Genomic DNA, 23,250 nt, shown 5'->3' on the forward strand with positions numbered 1-23,250 from the left:
AATGCATAATCCTGCAGATCATGTGATGCACACCTTTAATTTTAGAATTAGGGAGGGGCAGAGATAGGAGGATGTCTGTGAATTTTAACCAGTCTTTGTTACATCGTGGTTCCATGTCAACCAGGGCCACACAGTGAGGTTTCATCTCAGCAAAACATAACAAAATGTTGGTTTAAATAAGATTATATAAATTGAAAAAAAATGGAACAATTTCCCTACAGAATAAATTAAGCCATACAGATATTATATTCAATTGTGAAAATACATAAATTGTATAGATAAATAGACAGAACAATAAAAAGGAGCCTGTGAGTTAAGACATGCTAACAACTGTCATAGACACTGTTCCATTGCTATGGGGGCGCCATAGCCAAGACAACTCTTATAAAAGAAAGCATTTAATTGGGTACTTGCTTAGTTTAGAGGCTTAGTCCATTGCTATCATGGTGGGGAATGTGGTAGTCTGCAGAAGTGATGTTGGAGACATAGCTAAGAACTATATCCTAATTTATAAGTGGGGGTGGGGGTGGGGCTTGGGCCTGGCATGGACTTTGGAAACTTCAAAGCCTACTCCCAATCAAAAAGAATCCTTATTCATCTAATAAGGCTACACCCCTTAGTCCTTCTATTCTCCATCAAAGAGTTTCACTCCCTGTTGACTACACATTCAAATATATGGGGACCTATGAGAGCCATCTTATTCAAATCACCACAGCAAACATTCAGGTCTTCCATAAGCAGGCTTCATACCTGTTGAGAACTTTCACTACTCACTGCTTGGTATCTCAGCCTATTTGTAGAGAGGGGGGTTTGAACTAAGCATACCCATTACTAGATTCGAATGACAGCGATTTTTCGTATTTTCATACAAAAGAAGACCGTTGCTCACTTGACTTGTACGTGCTTTGATGAAGGACTAAAGTCACTTGGGGGATTGAAGCCCAAGGGTTGGCATCTCAGCAGGAAGGTTGTCGGTCCTGTAATGCCATCTCCTGACAGACTGATAGTGACTTTTTGCACATTCTATTCAAAGTGTCTTGTGGATTCTAAAATCTGTATTGAGAGAGAGAGAGAGAGAGAGAGAGAGAGAGAGAGAGAGAGAGAGAGAGAGAGAGAGAGAGGGAGACAGAGAGACAGAGAGATAGAGAGACAGATAGGCAGAAAGAGTGGGGGAGCATCTCCCTTCCTCGTACATTCTTTAGTAGATGAATAATGCATTTGTCAGCTTTCTCTCTCATAATCAGCCTGTGTGTCTTGCTCTGTTGTGATATGTTTCCATAGTCCAGGGACATGGGCTTTCATGATGTGTTAAATTCTTCCATTTGGACTCCCCTAGACTGGACAAGGTAGGATATTCCAGTTGTGAAAGGGCAGACATATAATTTGATCACAAAATCTTATGAAAGGACACAACAAAGCCTTTTTTTTCTTAAACATACAGAGCAATCAGGGCTTGTGACGCTTTCACAGTAGTTAAAATTCAAGTTACAAGACCGTTCTAGAATAAATTATTTCACAATCGTTTGACTAATAATCTCTGTATTTACCCAACACCCTATTTTTGTTTAAAAAACATGGTCGAATTTTCTAATATATATGTATAAACATGTTTGTTTGTTTGTTTGCTTGTTTTGTGATACATGTTTTCAGGGTTTCTCTGTGTAGCCTTGGTTGTCCTGGAACTCACTCTATAGAACAGACTGGCTTATAACTCAGAGATCCACCTTCCTCTGCTGTGATTTAAATGGTGCACCACCACCGTTCAGCTTGAAGATATTTCTAATTACATTCTTCTGGACTGAAGGCTTATATGCTTTCCTAATACTAATTATTATTATTATTATTGCTTTTATTATCATTATTATTAATGTTTTTGCTGCTTTTTTGGGAAGACCCTATAGCTCTGGCTGTCCTGAAACTTGGTATGCATAACAGGCTGTACTTAAACTTACTGAGATCCACCTGCCTCTGCCTTCTGAATGCTAAGATTAAAGGCATACATCACCATACCTGACAATACTAAATATTATTAATGAAATCCTGGCCTTTTGATAGATCCAAAAATTGCCTTATTTTAATTGTACCATTTTAATTGCTAATAAGATGCAGTGATTTTTGTAAACTTGCTACCTACTGACTGTTTATTTTAAATTACTTGTTCAAATGTCCCTGCACATTTCTCGATTGTCCTGTCATAACAAATGCTCTTTAGTGAAATTCATAGTAGGGAAATTAAGTTTATAAAACCATTCTGAGTACTAAGCACACATCACAGAACAAGTCATATGGAGACCTTGTCATGAAACGTATGATCTCAGCAAAATAAAAATTAGCAAAAGTACCAGCTGTAGGTATTGGGATTAAAGTGGTAAGCATGACCAGGGTGTAACTAGAGGGTGATTTTACACTAAGTAGAGGGGCTTTTCAGACAACATGGGATAAATATTGAAATATGGTTGACAAGATTATTCTGCTAGAAGAATGTCTATTCAGATGTTGAAAACAGGCTAGTGCAGAAAATGGAGATGTTTGGGGTACTCTAAGAAAAGAAAGGAGGCTGTGGTGGAGAGGAAGGTGAGAAGAGAGGAGGAGATGGAGAAGATAAAGGGACCTGGGTTTAGCCTGGTAGTCCAGGTGGGGTTTAATTTTTCATTCTAAGCATGTTTAAATGCTATTGGAGCACTCTGAAAGGAGCAGTACACTGTGACTCACACCTCCACAGAGCACTAGGTGTGAAGTGAGCTGCCGAGAAGCAAGAACGGGGAAGTATGGAGTCTAACCGTGAGGCTAAGGCAGTGAGAGGAGCTGGCAGTGCCTTGCTGAAGAGGATGCTCTTGGTGGCCCTCCCAGATTCCTCTCCTCTGATGCTCTGACATATGCCTCTTTCTCAACAGTTACAACATGGGATAAGTCATCTGTTAATATCAGCTATCACCTTTCTACTTCAGTAACCATATTCAGTGTCAGACTGACAAGAATCCCCTTGATCATCGCTGAGGCTGAACTTGTGGAGTGAGAGGTTCTCCATCATCTCCTGTGGGAGCAGCCTGCAACTAACCATTAGCTTCGAAAAGATTCTTACTTAGTTAGGATTCACCTCCTATCCGCCCTGCTTCTTTGCCTCTCTGGCTCTCCATCAGTTCCTTGAACAGGAATCTTTCACTCAGGCTTTACCTTTAGGGAACATGACCTATGACATGGTTTTTGGATACAAGAGACTGAAGCAGAGAAAAGAGCCTGTATTAGGAATGCTCTGGGCAATAGAAGCGGATGTGGTATGCATGAAAACACGGAAACTTGGTGCAGGGAGGCAGGAACTTCTAATAGAGAGTAACATGCTTGTGAACTACAGAAGGAAAATGCATCATCCCGATAGGCTGTCTTGAAGTCGACACATGAATATGCCAGGTAGGCAGGCTGATGTCCTAGACTTTTACGCCAAAGGACTTTTCAGACTAGAGATACAGATACAGGACTAAATAGTCAGATTCAAATAGTACTTGAGGGCACATGTCTGGAAGGAATACCTGGGGTGAAAGTGTGAATGAACAGAGAGTTTCCCATGATGAACTCTCCGTTGCATAGCAACATTTGGAGGATGAGCAGAGATGTAAAGTAAAGCAAACGGACCAAGGAGTGGGCTGTACTGTGAGAGTACTGTGTCTCAAGAGCCAGGAATATAAAGGGCCTTAGAGGGAAATGTGACCCCTGAATGCAGCAAATTATTGATTAAGATAAAGACCATGGGTATGACAACGAGATGTTTATTAGTCACTCTGATAGCATAAAAAAAAAAAAAAACCTTGGGTGAGAGACAATTTTGAGATGGTCTATGTGTGCTCAAACTCATGAAACTCAAGCATTAATGTATGTAAACTTAACATACCAATAAAACTCAAAAATTATTTATTAAAAACATACAGAAATAAAGGAGAGGCTGGAAGTGGGTGAGAGACAATTTTGAGATGGTCTATGTGTGCTCAAACTCATGAAACTCAAACATTAATGTATGCAAACTTAACATACCAATAAAACTCAAAAATTCTTTATTAAAAACATACAGAAATAAAGGAGAGGCTGGAAGATTAGGCAGCCAATCTGTCGGCTCGGTGGATGAAATAGGAATTTAGGTGGGTCATAACCTGAGAACTCTTTCTTTTCAGGTTGACACATTAGAATAGACATGCAGAGGTGGGGACTGTTGACCTTGAGCAGGGCTCGTCTTTGTCCTTAGCACTTAGGACTCGCATCAGGAAGACTGACAGAAGATGTGAGCGTCACTGAAGAAAGACAGAGGTCACAGTCAGCAGTTGGATTAATTATTAACTTTCCTTCTGTGCTCTTATGGAAATCGGAAATGAGGGCATCGGCTGATAAGGTGGCGGCCGAGCGCTGGGTTTGGAAATTTTGCAGGGGCTCCTTATCTGCGTTTCTGTGTGGCTTGGAATCCAGATGAAGCCGGCCGACCTCAGTGTTTTAAGCTCGGCTCTCCCTCGTGGTTGAAATATGGGGCAGACATTATTAATCATGGCTATAAAATTAGAAAAACGACCCTCCATTTCACAAAAGGTCTTCAGTTGTACAGGCCAATATTTTCTACTCCACCAGGGTCTCCTGTCAGATCCAGTTACTGTCTGACAATGCCACCCTCCTCTGTCCCCCAGTCCCACAAATCCTCATTCCACATAGCAGGCCTGTGGCTAAGGCTGTGGTCTTGAACATCTGTTGATTGTTTCTGGACAGGGAATTACGGCGAGAGCGGGATGGATGCTTTCAAAGAGCTGGCTGCCCAGGAAGGCCTCTGCATCGCACACTCGGACAAAATCTACAGCAATGCGGGCGAGAAGAGCTTCGACCGCCTCCTGCGCAAGCTCCGGGAGCGGCTTCCCAAGGCCAGGGTTGTTGTCTGCTTCTGCGAGGGCATGACAGTGCGGGGCTTACTAAGTGCCATGCGTCGCCTGGGCGTCGTGGGCGAGTTCTCACTCATCGGAAGGTAAAATCTCAACCTCTCTCTCTGCCTACCTCCCCCCCCTCTCTCTTTCCATCTGCCTACCTCCTTTCCCCTTCCCCTGTCTCCCCCATTTTTCTCTTCTCCCTCCTTCCCTTTTCCCTTCCCCCCAAGTAATTGGCAAGTATGGATTCCTTGTACTAAGCTTCTTAACTCAAAGTGAGAGGTACACGCAGCTCAGAGCGGAGCACTTGAGTCTCTTCACCCAGTCAGAGCTGCCGTCCTGTCCCGAATAGAAAGTCACTAGAAGCAGCACAGCTGATATCAAGCTACTTACACTATGTTAGAAAGAGACTTGAACTTGTTTGCCAGGCTGTCTCCTCATCTTGGCAAATTGTCCTTTGCTTTGACTGTCTATGGCTTCTGAATAAACGATACCCAGCCCAGAGCCCTGGCATCGGCGAGTGGAGAGGCACCCACAGGAACAGGACGCCTGCTAAGATCTGAAATGTAAAGAGCTGTCTAAGTGGACATGAAGTCACACAGACTTTATGGTGATGCAATCTCTTGTCAAACTGTGTGTGTTCATGCATGTGTGTGTGTGTGTGTGTGTGTGTGTGTGTGTACCTGTGTGCTTGCGCACAGGTGAGCAAGCTCATACATATGTGTGTGGAGGCAGAGGGGTATTTTATGGCATTCCAGTGTGATTTCTGCAGATGTCTTGTGATAGGTTCAACCCATCTCTTCTCTTCCTGGAAGATGTGGACTTCTATGGGTATCCATTCCCAAGATCCTTTATTGTTTTTTTCTGTAAAGTTTTTGACCTAACAGGTTCTCCACTTAGTTTCTTAATATTGCACAAAGGAAATACAGTTTTCTCTAGTGATTCTACCTCAGGAAGCTGCACCCATCCTCAGCACCCTACCACTCCTCCAGATATCAGTGTCCCCTCTATCTCCCATACTGGATGGGATGTAATCATTTGGCTTCTATAGAATGACCTCAACTGCTGGCTCCTTCTCTTGGAAGCTGGTGAACAGCAGCAGCAGCATTGTCATGCCCTCAGGGGACTCTCTTTTGCTGTCCCATGGCTATAGTAATGGTTATAAGCACTACCTTCACCACCAGTTGGAATTAGTCGTCTCGGACACTGGGTTTTAAGAAGCTGGTAAGATAGAAATACAAACCAGCAAATGAAGACATTCTCCAGGAATGGGAGACATGGTGGGGTCAGGTCACACTGTGACTTTGGAATTGCTATGTTTGGGTAAAATTAACACACACACACACACACACACACACACACATTCAGGGTCACCTTGATTTCTTCTGTGTGGTTCAGGTGTATAAAACCACTTAAAAAATTCACACAAAAGACCAAGTCCTTAAGCGAGCTGCACTTGAAGAAGATTACTGTCTCTTTTAGGAGGGAAAGGATGTAAACATCATTGTTGAAGTGTTACTCTTAATGTTACATCCCAGGGCAGATGGCACCCAGAGAGTATCTCTTCAATTACTTTTATAAAATGCCTGCTGTTTTTAAAAATATAGAGCGTTTACTTTTAAAAGCCGGATGTCTATCATTTTAAAAGCAAGGATGCTCTCTTTATTCTCTTTCATGTTTTGTAGGTGATCTATTCTAGTTGAAGAAACCTTGAATAGACATGGCAGGTGTGAGCCTGGGGGTATGTAGACTATCTGGTTATGAAGTGTGATGGTCTGAAATAGTACCATAATGGCAGTGTAAATCCACCCTGTCATCATTAGTTACAAGCCGGGAAAGCTGATGTAATGACTCTGTAAACCTCCCTGGCTTGACTTGTGTGCTAAGAAGGGAACTGAGCTTATATAAGCATTTCAGAGTCTCCTCGGCACTTATGGAGAGGCCAGCGGCTTGTCCTTGCATTTCTTGCATTCCTTGTGTTGTCTGTATGCCCACACCCCACTGGAATCTCCTGATAAACCCTTAGGAACCATCGTGGAATCGTGCACCCACATTCCTGAGAACATTGTTCCCTGTACGGTGGCTACTGTTACTGAGACACTCATTCCTTGACATGCCAAAACTGTACCACACTCTGCCAAAGTGAAAGAAAGAGTCTCTTCCTTTCTGGGCTGCCTTCCACGAGGGCCTATCAAGCCAGTGTTGGCTTTTATTTCTGTCTCTTAGAAGGTTTTGAAGACAACAATATTTCATAGTTTTTTTTTCCCATAATGCTCCTTTAAGATCCAGCCATGAGTCTATAGGGAACTGAATAAGGGATGTCACTGACTAGGTGACTGCAGTCTTTCATTGGATAAGTTCTGTGTTGTCTGTAGACTGGGACAGTTCAGCTCTTTACTCCAGCACGTGTCCAGATGGTATCGGAGACTTCTAGCTGCTGTAACAACACTGAAAGGCATGCCGTCTGTGGCATGGAATAAGTCTGGCTACTTTCAGGCTCACAAAAGAATATTGTATATAGGTTACAAGCCTCTTCTCATATAGGGTTTATTTCAGATAAATAAGTCTGAGTGTAGATTGCAGCAGGATGTATTTCATTATATGTAAGTAGAATTTCCCGAATGAAGATCTATGTGCTCCCTGTTCATGTCTCTCGCATCCTTTCACACTTTACATCGTATCAGGAGCATTTGCATCACACCCTCGGACCATTTTCAGGATTTTATTTTATTTTAATTTTTTCCCTTGGACAAAGGCCAAACTTTTGGTTTCATTAAGCATATTTTACAGTACAAAGCCGTCACGATAATATCTGTGCACTTTGATGGTTTCAGTATCTGTTCAGACACATATTTATTTCAAACAGATAATTAATTATCAGTTAGAATTCTACTACCCCAGCTTTTCAGGAGTTTATGACTTCTGCTGTCATCTATCTCTCGGCCTAGTACAATTCTTCTCTAATTTTCTCCCTACTCTTAACGTAGAGGGAAGGACAGTCTGAAAAATTTAAGTCAGGTGATGCTAGTCTTTACGTCTCATGAGCAACCCTTTAAAATGCATCCTAGTTTCTTTTATAGCAAGTCTGTGCAAAATTCTTCAGTTATCCCTGTGATCAAGTCTTTAAGCACAAAGTTTGTCCTAAGACAGAAGTCTTAGTAAGTCATTTATGAATTGAAAAATCTCTAAATTCAATGCATCATCTTTGTTACTGTTCTATGTCTCTGAAGAGAAACCATCACTGAGGCAGCATTTTAAGAAAAGCATTTAACTAAGGGCACCAGTTCTAGAGAGAGGAGTGGAGTTTATGTTCATCGTATCAAGGACCATGGCAGTAGACAGGTAGACAAGGCATTAGAACACTAGCGGAGAGCTTACACCTGATACACAAGCACGGGGGGGGGGGGGGGGGGGAGGAAGGGAGGGAGGGAGAGGGACAGGGAGAGGGAGGGAGGATGGAACTTCAAAACCTCAAAGTCCACCCCCACTGACACATCTCCTTCAAGAGTTCATACCTCTTTCAAGAGATCACACATTCTTCAAAAGGCCACATCTTCTAATTATTTCTAATCATTCTCCAAACAGTACCACCTGGGAACCAAGTATTCACATATATTAGCCTATGCGAGCCATTCACACTCATACCATTGTATACACAAAGGTCCATAGCTCGATGGCCATGCCCTGTGGAGTGTTGGTTTCACACTTGATACCATGGGGCTGACTGAGATCTCTGTCTATGATACCATGAGAAGATTATTAAACATATGTGGCTATCTTGGGAACAGATCAAAATTCTTTCCCTTTCATTAAAAATAAATTTTGTTCACATAATGTTTCTTGATTGTACTTTTTCCTCACTTCAAATTCATCCCGAATTGACTCTTCTTTCATTTCTCAAACAAGCTTCTAAGGGGTAATAATACAATACGATATAATAAGAGAAAACGAAAAGCAACATGTCGGATTAGGACAAAACAAAGAAAGGAGCTAAGAGAAGGCATGGGAAACAGAGATCTACTCATCGGCACACTCAGGAATCCCATAAAAACTCTAAACTGGAAGGCATAACAGCAAAAGACCTGATGCAGACCCATGCAGGCCCCGTGCATGCTGCCTCCGTCTCTGTGAGTTCATCTGAGTTTTCATCATGTTGACTCAGAGAGCCTTGTTGTCCTAGTGTCCTCTGTTCCTTCTGGTTGTTACACTATTTCTCCCCCGTCTTCCACAGGGTTCCCTGAGTCCCAAGCCTCCCACTCTCTGCATATTGCTGTGGACCTATGTATTTGTTCTCATCTGTATCATTTGTTACAGGATGAACATCATTAGAAATCGTCTCTCAAGATGGCTGAGCAGGACCCTAATCTATGAGTATATCACAGAATGTCATTAGGCATAGTGTTATTTCTACTTTTTTTCTTCTTTTTAGAACAGTAGTGTTTGATTTCTACCCTAGGTTCCCAAGCTTCTAGTCTCAGGTTCTTAGTCACCCAAGCAGTAGTGGGTATGGTTCCCATATCATGGAGTAGTCCTTAAGTCAAGTCACATATTGGTTGGTTACTTCCACAAGCTTTTTGCCACTATTGCCCCAGTATATCTTGCAGACAGGACACCATGTAGATCAGATGGTTTGTAGCTGGGCTGGTATTTATATGTCTCCTTTAGAGGCATGCAGAGCACTTTTATCTACCACAAACACTGGAACACAGGGACAATAGCTCTGTGTAGGAACCAGCTTCCCCGCTCCACTCAGTAAGTTTTTGTCTTTGGCAATGGGACTTGGCTGTCAGTTTATGCAGAGAAACCTATATGCTTGGCAACAGGCTGGACTGTTTGGGGATCCCCACGATACCCCATTGAGCAACGACTCAATTAGATGTAAACCAATCCTAGTGCCTGAAGCTTCGTTTGATAATTTTTATCGAATACATCCCCTTTTCAGCTTTGAAAGTTAAAAAAAAAGTAACAGTCAAACTATGATACATTTGGAAACTGTCCATAATGGAATAATAGACTAATGTCCAAAAAAATAAAAATTTAAAAGGGGTTTTGTAAAATTAATAAAATATTTTATAACAAAAGAATGTCAGGTAATGGGAAAACATAACAAAAACAACCACTGTCTCAGAGTACTGTCTCTGCCAAAAATTGCTCATGTGCCCTTGGTTACTCAATGGTTCAACTGGAGACCATTTTTTTTCTTGCAAAAATGGAAATTTTGGCTCTAGATCCTCTTTAAGATTTTTACAGTCTTACAATGTATAATATATTAAGATAGTATGATGCCATTGTGATCAATAGGAATGTATTTGTGGATTCATTTTTATCTAATCTTAGTCATGCACTGGGGGCTGTTCAATCTACATGGTCTCACCGGTCACCTTGCTATAAACCCAGAACTCCTTGAATGAGCTCAGTGTTTTTGTCTGTGCTCCTGCATCCAGCCAACAGGCTCATGGGAGACTATAACTTTGGACCATTAGGTACGGCATCTTATCCAAGTAAGGTAACTGGTGATGGTCATCCTCATGAAAAGAATGATGTCTTCTTGGCCATACCAGAATATTATTTTAGGACGATTCTTAGAATTATTCTTACCATATCTACAGAGATTATTTTAGTAATGATAATAATGTCCTGACACCTACTTTATTGTTAGGTTCAATTTCTTTGGAAAGGAATAGGCTGAAGTAACTGTATCACATGAGAAAATTATTTTACGTTTTTGATTATCCTATTTCTCTGAATTGCTCATATTTCTTTTTCTAGTATTAAACATTAAAATGATGATTCATCCGAGGGGCTCACTTTATTTTTCTTTACTACTACCCGTGTCATCCCCTTTCTTCATTCATGTCTTTTGTTCTGTTTTGTAACCCACTGAACTGAACTAGGCCTGTCTGTGTGGGCCACAGGCTTGGAGCTATACACTGGAGTTTTGTGACGTCATCACTTTGATACACAGCTGAAGACAGCGGCTACCCCTCCCCCAGGAACTGTCATTAATAATAGTTAAATCAGGGAAGGTTGGAACTTATTAACACTTTTCTGATCCAGGGTTGGGGTTTGACAGGCCCAGTTTTGTGTAGTCCTACTACAGCATGTCCTAAAGGTGGCCTGTTCTATGTCTTCTGGCTCTGTGTCTTTTTTTCTGCTTCCCTTTCTATAATGGTCCCTGGACATTGGTGGGGGTGGCATCAATATCTTATTTAGAGACGATTCCTTCAGCCGTCATGTATTTTAAGCATTCCAAGCAGCCATGAATCTCTGTATTCAGTACAGACTCTTACCTAATTATCAAAACACCTTTTTAGATAAAATTGCATTGCTAGTTTCCCCTTTATTTCTAAGTAAAATTTTAGGGAAATTGATGTGCTAATTTGCAAAGAAATGCCAACGGACGGGTATTTATCTTGTTTCAACATAAACGTTAGCTGTCTAATTGTACTGTTATAAACATTCACGGTCTTCTAGCTTTAACTATATTTTCAGACATACCTAGAGAAGAGCTTATGGGTCATAAATGTGTTATACTTGTGGTTTCAAAAGTTACTTCATCACAAACTGCCTAACTGGTTTCCAGAATGGCTGAAAGATCTTGCAAATCTAACAGCAAAGCAAGAGAAGTCTAAACCCTTCACAGTTCCACCAAAATAGGATTGTCAGTCTTTTCAGTTTTAGCTGTTCCAGTGGGTGTGCAGTGGCGTCTCTCCTCGGTTTTCATTTGCATTTTCCTAATGACTAATAGTATGAACACTTTTATGTGCCTATTTGCCATTTTAATACATTTGTGGGGGACATCGTCTGTTTACAGCTGTGTCCATTCCATTGTCGGGTTCTTTGTCACGTGACCTCATGGGGTTCCTTGATCTCTTCCGAGAGCAGAAACTATGCTCATAATTTGCTTAGCAGATTTTTTTCTTTTTTTTCTCATGTCTGAAGCTTTGATTCAGCGAGGAGCATTTCAGAAGGTGAAGTTTAAATGTTGACAAAGCATAGCTACCAACTTCTTTTGGGGTTCATACTCTTTCTGCTCTAAGGTCATATGCATTTCTAAAGAATTTGTGTAATTTTTATCTCATATTGGCTGGGGTTCATTGGGAGTTGATTTTTTTGGTGCTGTGAGGTAAGAGTGAGATTTTTTTAAGCTGACTAGTTGGTGCAGAACGTTTCACTGGAAGGGCTATTTTTTTCTTTATTAAAACAATTACCCTGTCACCCATCTTTCTCCTATGTACCTGAAATGTCTCTTTGCCTATCTAGTATCCTGTCACTAGACCTATTGCTTAACCTGCTGGGCACCATCATTATGAACTCTTTGGCTCCTCTATGCACATATATACACATATTTATAATATTTTAATGATGCAGACAACACAGAACTTTAATATTAGGCTTTGGTATCAGAATTCTGATGTAGATCACTGGCTTACACTTAAAGGACTAGCAGTTTTTTTTGAAATTTCTAGAGTCTGCCCCCATCCTGCAATTTATTCTAGCCTCCCTCTTGTCTTTCAAGGCCAATCGAACTGAAAGATTTTCATCTTCCATTCTCCCCTCCTCTGGTCTTCCTTCTTTATCTACTGTTCGAAATGGCATTCGTGTTTACCTTGGACCTGACTAGGACCATTTTAATGTAAGGCGAGCTTATTAGAAGCTTTGATTTCTATCTGCTATGTTAGCTGTCTTCTGTTATGTAAATTAGTGTGTTTACTGGCTTCAGTGAGGAGTTCTTGGACAGATTAGGCTGGCTTTTGTTTTGAATAGCAGTCTCAGAAGTGTGTGGTGTGTGTGTGTGTGTGTGTGTGTGTGTGTGTGTGTGCAAGCTTGTGCTGAGTTTTCCACAAGAAGATCAATGCTAAGGAAACCTCTAGTGGAAAAAACAAGAGAGACCAGAGAGATGAAAGGTTGAAGGAGGATAAATAAGAGGAGAAAATTTGATGTTAGATGTGGTAATTAAGGTTATCCTTAGAGCACTGATACCTAGTGCACAAAGTGTCAGGGTGTGGCATTTCCACATGGGTAACTTATGAGTCAAGGTTAGTAGTTTGTTAACAGGTTTTCACTGTCTTTCTAGACTCAATTTTCAGCATTATATTTGCTCTAATGTTATTTGAACTTACTTTTATTTATGGCACCTTAAATTTTTCATAGTTTTGGACAAACACTGTCTACTGGATCAAGAGAGAACACTAGGTCACTGATGGATGAGTGAGGACCAGATTCTAGAAAGACAAACAGCTGTACTTCCTCTTACTGAAAGGCCTGAGGAAATTGGGGAAGGAGAGTTTACAAGGGCTTCAGTGGTAAGCTTGCTCAGAGAGGAATGTTCTTACCTGTGGAGGGGCTTGAGGTGTTGCCCTTATGTGACTGATGGCCAGAGTCTATGGAGAGCTGTGGCTAGTGATGGGCACCTGGTTTTGAGAGGAAAGCGAGATACCTACCGTCCCTTAGGGCCACTGGGGTCTCAAACCGCATCTCAACAGGGAACCGGGGTGCCTTTAACGGTCCCACACCCCTCTGTATTTCTGCCTACCTTCTATTTTCCCCTCTCTCCCTCCCATCTTTTCTCTCCTGCTTTTGGGTATCATTTAGCCAAGATTTGTCTCAACTTCACTGTTTATCTGGGAATGACCTTGAACTTTTGATCTTCCTATTTACACCTCTGGAGAGCTGAGATGACAAGTGTGTGCCCCATGCCTTGCTTATGTAGAGCTCAAAATTAATCCAGAGCCCTGAGCATGCTGGGAAAGAACTCTGGCTGGGCTGGCTTTCTAACCCAAGATCCTTTACCTTTATCTGGGGTCTCTTAGCAATAAGTTGAGGTTTTACAATGTTGTAACCAATGAAAAGAAGCATGCCCTATAGAGTCCAGATTAATCATTTAAAACGTATCATAAAGTTTAATACAAAATATTTTAATTATATTCTTTTCCTTCCCACCTCCCTACCCACTCAACTTCGTGTTCTCTTAGTAAATCTCCCCCAAACCAAAAAAAAAAAAAAAAAAAAAAAAAAAAAAAAAAACTATAAAAATCCTAACAAAAATCCAAACAAACATAAAAATAAAGGAAAGAAAAATCAGTAAGACAACAACACAAACCAAGCCAAATCAAAAAGTTCACATACAAAGCCTACCACAGATTCCATAGTAATAATGATAATGATAATGATAATGATAATAATAATAATAATAATAATAATAATAATAATAATAATAATGACATGTTCCTGTACCCATAGAACAGAGCATCACTTAAACCTCATCAGCAAAGCTTCTTGCTATGGATGCTAATTAAAAAAGAACCATAACCGGACAATGTACACAGAGTGAAAGATTGTGTAGGACTCCACACTACAGGGAATATCTTGATCTAACTCCTCCTTTCAAGGTTCAATCATTTATGCTGAAGAGGAGGTGGAAAGACCATAAAAGACATAGGTGGTGGTGGGCAACCCTAAGAAAAGAGCATCTTCTAGACACTTTATGACTGGTGCATATGTGATCTCACAAGGATTGTGACAGTATACACAGGACCTTCATAGGTTCAAAACAGGCATGATCAGGGGGAAGGAGACACAAAATCCTGTTCCTAACCAGGAAGCTATTAGTAGTTGAGACCTACTGGGAGAGGAGAAATTGGTTTTCTCCAATGGAGTGACACTGGGAATATCAATCACACTCCACAGCATGGCCCATGCTTAGGAGTAATTAGAAAGTAGACTATGTTTTTTGGCCAGCTTAGCTATTCTTGTGTTTTATTCTTCCTAGTAAGCGTTTTCTCTTTGCAGGAGAATAGTCCCTAGAAACTACCTAAGCGATCACCCTCTCCCCAAATATAGGTGCAGCTTGAAAAAGAATTTGTGGAAACACTAATACTAAGTAGGGAGCATGATCTAAAAGCTCTGTGTTTGATTCTTTTTTCTTATAAGGAAACATATTTTTCCTTCCATGCTCACCGAATATAGCTTGTCGAATAGTCATTAAAATTCACTGTCATTGTCTACTTGGATTGCAAACCAAGCTTAAAAAGTGCAAGGAAGCTGGAATTGCAAAAACTGTGTTTCAGGAAAGAGGAACAGAAGAGTTGTCTGCTGGAATGTTTTCTAAAGAAGAATATTGAAAATTCTTAAGTCAATGAGCTGATTTGGGTCACTGAATCTAGTTGGGAAAAAAAATGACGTTGATTGCTGTAAAGCCATTTAATGAAACTTGTAACTTCTGACAGATAACTGGGAAGCTCATTAGCTCTGCTTCTCAATCTCAGATAGGGATTGTTTGGCTTCCATCTGTAAGCCTTCCTACAAAGAGACAAAGGTGTTTGCTGAGCCTGACGCTCTGTAAAGGAGGGCTTACGAAATACAGATAGTTTTCATCCATCCAAGGTCCTGTCCTGAAAGGCTTGGTTTGGGGTCAGTCCACTTTGAAATCACTCCCTGGGATATTGTGGTATCTCAGGTTCTTGCTAATCTTTGAAGGGCTCCTTCTGTGGGGTCACTCACAGTACATCTGACCAAGGGAATTGGGGAAGGCGTTGTCTTTTTCTAACCTACTTCTGGAGGTGATGTTTGGTTGTTTCTCTCATTTTGCTCTTCACAGTAGGTCTTAAGGTACAGACATTCAACGTAAGGAGGGTTGAAGGAAGGAGGGAAACTTGGACGAATTTAGCTGTGATATCATTGTTCCATTGTAGAAGAACTTGCGCTTAGAGCTGTAGTCAACTTTTTCATGATAACTGAATTTACTTTTTAATAATTTTAGTGTTTAAAGCTGTTATGCTAATGACCTTAAAGCCAGTATCAGAATGGAACTTTTGCAGTGACAATGTAATCGGCTATCAGTACCCGTGGCTAGTACTAGCAGGTAAGTTTCACAGATACTTATTACACTTTTTACTTTCTCTAAAGTCATCTGGTTTGAATTTGTCAATGTGGATGTTTCTTTTGCTGCATTATATTACCATAGAAAGTATGTTCAAATAGGAACATTTTATTTATGTTGCTTGATTTAAGTTTTGCTCCTAAATGATAAATTGTAAAAATGAAGAATGTGATACACAGAGTTACTATTTTAGAATGATATTTCCAAATTCAAAATGTCTTCATACAATTTCTGTTTTGAAAGAAACATCACATAGTGGAAATTTCCATTTCTTTACATTCAGATGAAATGGTCCCATAAGTGGGCTGAGAAAACCCCAATGCCTTTTGTGTGAATGAAGAGTATTGATTGCTTCAGAGCTTGAAAGTGTCATGGTCACAGTTCTGAGTTACACTAAACCATAGGTTAATGTAGACAATTTACATTGTAAAACTACCACAGCTTTAGGGTAACCTCTAATCCCATTTTTCCCTTGTAAAGGAAGCTTTAAATGTATTAAATGTTGCTCATATCTTGAAAGTTATTTTTGAGAGTTAAAGAGCCAGAAAAAAATTATGATAAAGATGTGGTTTTTGTATGTTTATTTACCAGATGCATAGACCCCTTGTAACAGTGCCTGTCTTTGGGTAACTGTTCAATAGACACTTACTGTTAAATAATGTGTCAAGGTGATATGTGCTTAATTAATGTTGACATTTGCAATTATTTAACAAGAAAATATATTTCTATTTCAGTCAATAAGAATTCTTTGTGATGAAAAAAATTAAAGTTATAGAGAAATCTAACCAGACCGGGAGAGTACTAACATGTTAGATGACGTCTTGGTGTTTGTGACTACATCATAATGTCTTATAATGGTGCTTTTAGACTTTATAAATCAACAGGCCTGATTTTTTGAGTAGCCATAAATGGAATGTCCCCCGAGGAGTGTCTTGGAATGAGTTGTATGCATTAACCACTGAGAAAGACTTAGACATTCTAAGTTTTGATTACCTCAATCGACTTTGTCTTCTCTAGAAGGAATCTCTCAAAAGGACTCAAAAAAAATTTCCACCAGTTTCCATTTAAGTTAAATTAAGTACCGTAATTCTTCCCGACTTTCTAAGTAATAAGATTGTATCTGTTATATATTAACATTATTAATTAGCTAAATAAGCCCCAAGAAGAAACGATTGCATTTTAAAATTATAAATTTCTTGAACTATATAAAAATTCTGACAGAACTGTTTTGACTAGCAGTCACAATAGTCCTGGATGTCTCTATTCCAGCTTGATCGTCTCCATTTGCTGCTGATACTCTGGGAAGTTTCCTTTCTCCAAGTGGAAATCACCTTAGCACCTCCCCCACTAGTGTTACTGGAATCTAATGGCATTATGGGGAATAACTGGTTTCAAGTCCATACTATTAGGACAACACAGGCTACCTGTAAGCATCGTCATCTATCACTGACTGGACTTGAAATGTGCCTCCTTTCTCTTATTAAGCACGACGGAGTTTTCTCTATCAGAGTACTGGGAAAGGAAGCACCAGAGTCTGTAAGTCTGACCTTAGAACATGGTTCCAACATTTGCTTTTCTGATCTCAACCCAGGAGCATAAGGAGACCTGGCATGTATTCCCAGACAGGACTTGTTTAGCAACTCACAGGGCTGGCCTAGGTTAGAATGGGCCAGGTTCATTTTATAACACTAACAATTTCAGATTCTTTAAATTTTATTTCTGCTCAACTTTTTCTGGAAATAGTTTAAGGAGGTTATATTTTATTTTATTTTTCCTCCGGGATACTACTTAAACTATATTTAAAAGGCTTTCTTTAATTTTTATGCTGCACACTGTATACATATATGTGTATATAGACATATACCTAATAAAGTGTTCAGTTTATAAATTTTTTTTTTGGTGCTGGGAATGGAACCCACGTCCTCACACATACTGGGCAATTTCCCCACCATTGTTTTAAACCCTCACCCCACCCCACATCTTTTTACCACACAGTCTTGGTTATTGTTATAAAATATGCTGGCAAAAGAAATTTTAAAAAGAAAACATTTATCCTGACAGTCCACAGAACAATCCATCATGGTGGGGAGTTAATGCAGCTCAAAGTCACATTACATTTACAATCATGAAACAGAGAGCAAATGTACGTTTATTTCTGCTGTGCCCCGAGTCTCTGGGTTGCAGTCTGGAGTTGGCTGCCCAGATGGTCTTAGCCACAATTAAAATGGGTTTTGACATATCAGTTAATTTAAGTAAAAGCCCTAACAGCATGCCCAGGTGCTGTTCTACTAGGTTCTGTCGGGATAGCAACACTGACGGTACAGGATACTTGATCCCATTATGAACACTGAGATAATGTTATGTCGAGGTTCCGCCCATAGCAAACACCTTTACCCCCTCTGGCTGGAATTCAGACATGCCCTCAGCACACACCTTTAATCCCAAACAGTAAAGGTAAAGTTAGTTTGTAGAAGGAAACAACCATGACTAAAAGTGATGTTCAACTAAGTGGCGGACAAAGTAATGAATCAGAACAAGATTTGACAAAACACGATATAGCCAACTCACACAAGACTAGAGAGGAGGAGGAGGGTACTCTAGAGAGAGCAGCATGAAGAGAGAGAGGAAAAAGGAAGACGTTTTATCGGTCAGTTTTGTTGAAGAGAGAACAAGCTAGACATAGGGAGTCAGAAGGAGCCAGAGAAGGAGAAGGAGCCAGCAGCCTAGAACAGATTGCTAGAGTTAGTTTGAGGCCAGACAGAGCAAAATGGAAGAGCTAAGAGAAAGAAGCCAGATTTAGTCAGTCAGCTTGGAGAGGAATTTGAGCCAGAAGAGCTGAGTTGAACTAGCCAGCCAGAGCTCACTGTGATGGAGAGAGGGTGAGTGTATTCAGCAGTAAGTCTAAGAGGCTGAAAACATTCTTGGCCTAGATTAGGTTGTACGGAGGCTAGAAACTTCCAGGACTAGGCCTAGATTAGCGGAGTGAGGCAGTAATCCCCAGAGACAAGACATCGGGTAAATAAAAGTTACTTTTTACTTAAAAAATTTTTTTTATTAATAGTTCATTTTTTCCCCTTTTTTTAGTGGATAGTTTCCCCTACTCACACCCCCTCCCCTTGCCTCCATCCAGCCCTTCTTAGAAGGGAGAATAAAAGTTACTTTTACACACTGATCATTGCATACGTTGAGTCAAATAGGATGCTGATGCATTTGTGGAATTTATTCTGAGTGATACTTTGAAAAATTGTCTTTCTTTTCTTTATTATTATTATTATTATTATTTTATTGCTACTTATATAACATCATTACTGACTATTTTTTTACTTTTCTCATTAAATATACTTTTTGCCCTTTATCCTTTATTGAAAAAAATATTTAAAACAGAATTATAGACACAGAAAATTGTGAAAAGAGATTGCCCTGGTCATGTGGTTCCTAATGGAACAAGGAATTGCGTTCCTTATAAGACCATAGAGCCTGCATTTTGTAATAGGCCCGTGGAGCTCTTTTGTGTGTTACTCTCATGTACTTTACTTCTTGGGACAGATTTAATGGGAAAAAGGCTACAAAATGCAGTGCAGACGCTCCAACTATATTCATCACTAGTGCCCCTTGGTTGCTAATACTTATATTAGTAGGGTATGTTTGTCACAATTAACAAACAAATTCTGACACCAAGTGTTAATACGTCTATTTTATTCAGGTTTTCTTATTTTCTTACTTCAAATGAGGCTGTTAGGTAGCCCAGGCTGGTCCTCATTTTTACATATTAAAGATGATTTATTTTCCTACTTAAGGTCTTGTTTAGCTGTCAGATGTCTGTGCAGACTAACTCGTGACTAGGACTGTCTACTCAAGACTAACTTGCTGATGTTCCATTGTCTTTCAGCATTGTCGGGGGAGGGGGAAATGTCAGTCAGGGTAAACCCTGAAATACAGTTCAAAGCCATTGGCCCACCCATGAATGTGATATGAATTGGTGATAACGGAGTAAAAGTAGGTATTGAAGAAGGTCTTGTGAACAGTAGTAGTTCCAGACTTACATTGGAAATAAATGTTTCAACTATGAAATGGACTACAGACTATTGGAGAATCACCAATGTTCAGACTGAAACAGTAAAGCATAGCAAAGAAAGTAAAACCAACTCTCATATGCACGTAACTGATACCTAACAGTGTGTTCCAGAACTATGATGGAAGGACTGAGTCAGTCCCCAACGCCTGAAGGGCTTTGGCCATGCTGGATGGCACAAGGCATGGATGCAGTTGCAGAGGTGTGGCCTTATAAGCTCAGCTGAGCCTCCTAGGGAAGGAATTGGCAGTGCCAGTAGACTAAACTCTGTGCTCACTCAATTTCACATAAAGAAAATGACAAAGCACACTGAGGAAGTTATTATACAAGTCACAAACATTCCCACACCTAGAACTCAGACCTTCAATCTTCCCCCTTTTGGTCTCTGATCTTGGAAGAGTTTTTGAGAATTCGTATGAGCATCTACTTAGGTTTTTCTGTCATATTTTTTAGATCAAAAACAATGTTTCAAATATTGTGTTCTCACGAATTTACTTTATACAGATTATCCAGCTGTGTGCAGTCTATGCCATTGAACCCAACAACGTAAGCACTTCGGTAGATTCTGTTGCTGCTCTTGTTGGCCATTAGGTTTTCCAATAAAGGTTAATTTACTTTGGCTGATCAAGAAGGTGAAACTGTCTGTGGTTTATTTAAGTTGATTAAATAAAGGGAAAGTAGCCTCTACCTATTTTATATCGTGAGATTAAAACAGAACTGATAAGCCAGTTTATGAAGCAAATGAAATCTTACAGTTCCCATGAAAGTAAGTGTTAGATAACATACATTGTGGAGAGCACTAACTCATAGAATCTCTCCACCCGTTACCTCCGAGGAAAGGCTAACAGCATTGTTTCTTTCTCAAACACATTATGTAACTTTGATAATTTTCAGTTTTTTTAATATCTGAATCAAAATGGAATGAAACATCCAAATGTTTTTCATTTCAATTTTATTAAAGTTTGTTTTCCTTATAGGATAATTTTTATTAACTCTGCATGATTTACTATTTCCAGCCTGCAGACTAATTGTTCTTTTAAAGTACTGTACCATAGGTTTAAGATGATTTTATGTGACCTGAAGCAGTTCAAATGAGCATTGAAAAAGCATTCTCTCCTGTTGATCATTTTGATCATTCCAGTTATGTCCAGACATAAAATCTGAAAATACAGCTTCCAGTCTAGCTGCAGGAACCTTGTCTTCGCCTTGTTCTTTGCTATCACAAAATACCCAAGTCTCTTGGTTTTCTTAGTTTTCACCAGTACCAGCCTTACATGTTGCTTCCCTCATGGCCCCATCCACTTCTCCTCAGAAAAGGGAGAGATCCCCCAACCCCCTTGAGTACTCTCTGCCCTGGGACATCTAGTCACAGCATAACAAAGCACATCTTCTCCTACTGAGGCCCAATCAGGCAGTCCAGTTAGGGGAGGGGATCCAAAGGGAGGCAATCAAGTCACAGACAGCCCCAGCTCCAATTGTAGGAGACCCACATGAAGACCAAGATTCAGATCTCTTTTACACGTGCAGCGGGCCTAGGTCTAGCCCCTGAATGCTTTTGGTTGGTAGTTCAGTCTCTGTGAGTCCTCACGGGCCCAGGTTAGTTGACTCTGTAGGTTTTCTTGTAGTGTCCTTCAGCCCTTGGTTTGCTCTTAATGTTCATTTTAAAGCATGCTGGGGTTCTTTTAATATACTTTAAAAGACTGTTCAAACCTCTGCTTATTACCCATCAAAACTGAAACACTTCAGTTCTCAGAGTTAATGCTGTATTATTTTTTTCTGATACCAACACAAAATATCTAACTCAGAAAACGAAATTGTTCTTGCATGACAATGATGTCCAGGTTCTGTTTTAGCATCTGTTTAACTTCTGACTACGAGCTCACGCTATATCACATAAGGCAGATAAACGGAAGGGAACCTGATTTTTGATTTTTGTTTGTTTTTTGTTATTGTGTGTGTGTGTGTGTGTGTGTGTGTGTGGCACAAACACATCAAGAAGGGTTATAGGTTCTCTTGATGAGCTCATGCTGTCATTAAGAATAATATCTTCTGGGAGAACTAATTTAGTTTTTGGTAAATTTGCCTCGTATCTCGACAGGGTAATGTATTCATGAAGACATCTTTGCATGATTCAAATGCTTCATGCATGCCTTATCCACGCTCAGTAGTGTTACCGTGAGGACCAAAACTCATGGAGTTTTGATAGAAAGCAAACTACACATAAACTACAGTAAGTTCTGGTGGGATAGCACATCTTAAATCCTCAGGATTATGAGTTGAATCTGCGGTAGAGCTTCTAAACCAAGATAGGGACCATACTTTTCTTACTGCCCATCAGCCAAGGAGAACTTGCAGCAACACAAGTCAGGAGCATAAATAGATGTGTGGTGCCCATGGGTAACACATGCATTGCAGCGAGAGATTGCGGTGAATACAGAATGAGCTTCGATGGGGGATAAGAAGCTTGAAATGTTCACACATAACTTGCCACCTCTTAAAAAAATCCTAAGCAAAACAAAAACCCCACAAACTTGCTAAAGAGTATTGATGGGAAACGGAGTGTGTGAGGCGGTTGAATAATGAAGCCTGTATGGTGACTTCAGTTCACTAAACAGAATATGTCTTATGTCATCATCTTAACATATGAACATACTTGAGATTATGGGAAAATATCTCCATATAGCTTCCAGTTTTAAAGTGAGAAATGAAACTGTAGCAGGAAGCTGGCTATTCTTAACCCATCACCGTGTGGAGCAGAAATTCTCTCTGCTGCGATTATCCTCATGTTCTGATTATGGGCCCATAGCATTTGCTGCATGGTGGTCACTTTGAATGTTTTGCTTCGTAACATTTTAAAAAAGAGAAATTTAGTAAAAATAGAGCTGTGGGAGAATATTAAAAAAATCATCCACTGACTTGAGGCATAGTTTCAAATGAAATCATTTTGCCATTTTCTCTTTTGCCAAAAATACTGAGAACCAAATGCTGAATTCTGTATCAGACGAGAAGGATCCATAACTACACTTTTGGTCAGAATTATTGACAGGGAAAACCAATATGTGATAACTTTTTATTAGGGTTTTGTTAACTAAAATCTGGAAGATAAGGACATAACCCATAAGAAAGATATAAAAGACTGTCATTTGAACACACAGTAATCCAACTATTGAGGTTTAACAAAAGCAAAGAGATTATTGAAAGGAAAGCATAAAATGTTCCAGGGACAGATATGGGACCTCCATGGGAGCTATTGGCCATCTAGGACCCATAGAAAATTCCACCCCCAACAATACAGACTCTTGGCTTTCTGCCTGTTTGTCCACCAAAACTAGATAAGACCACATTGCTAAAGCCACCACACACCATAGTGACAAGATATGGAGGGACCAAGCTGGAATTGAGCT

General features: G+C 40.0%; 1 protein-coding gene across 2 annotated transcripts in view; it reads left to right on the plus strand.

Annotated features, from left to right (window-relative positions):
* The window catches only part of GRM1 (glutamate metabotropic receptor 1), a gene marked incomplete at both ends in the record, with an annotated part of 351,560 nt that overhangs the window by 115,349 nt on the left and 212,961 nt on the right, over positions 1-23,250 (plus strand). For both annotated transcript variants that reach the window (XM_080941568.1, XM_080941569.1), the window contains one exon: positions 4,744-4,993. In XM_080941568.1, coding sequence (XP_080797694.1) covers positions 4,744-4,993 — 250 coding nt within the window. The remainder of the gene's footprint in view (positions 1-4,743; positions 4,994-23,250) is intronic.

Source organism: Micromys minutus (assembly GCF_963924665.1).
Source record: "Micromys minutus genome assembly, chromosome: 30".
Classification (NCBI taxonomy): Eukaryota; Metazoa; Chordata; class Mammalia; order Rodentia; family Muridae; genus Micromys; species Micromys minutus.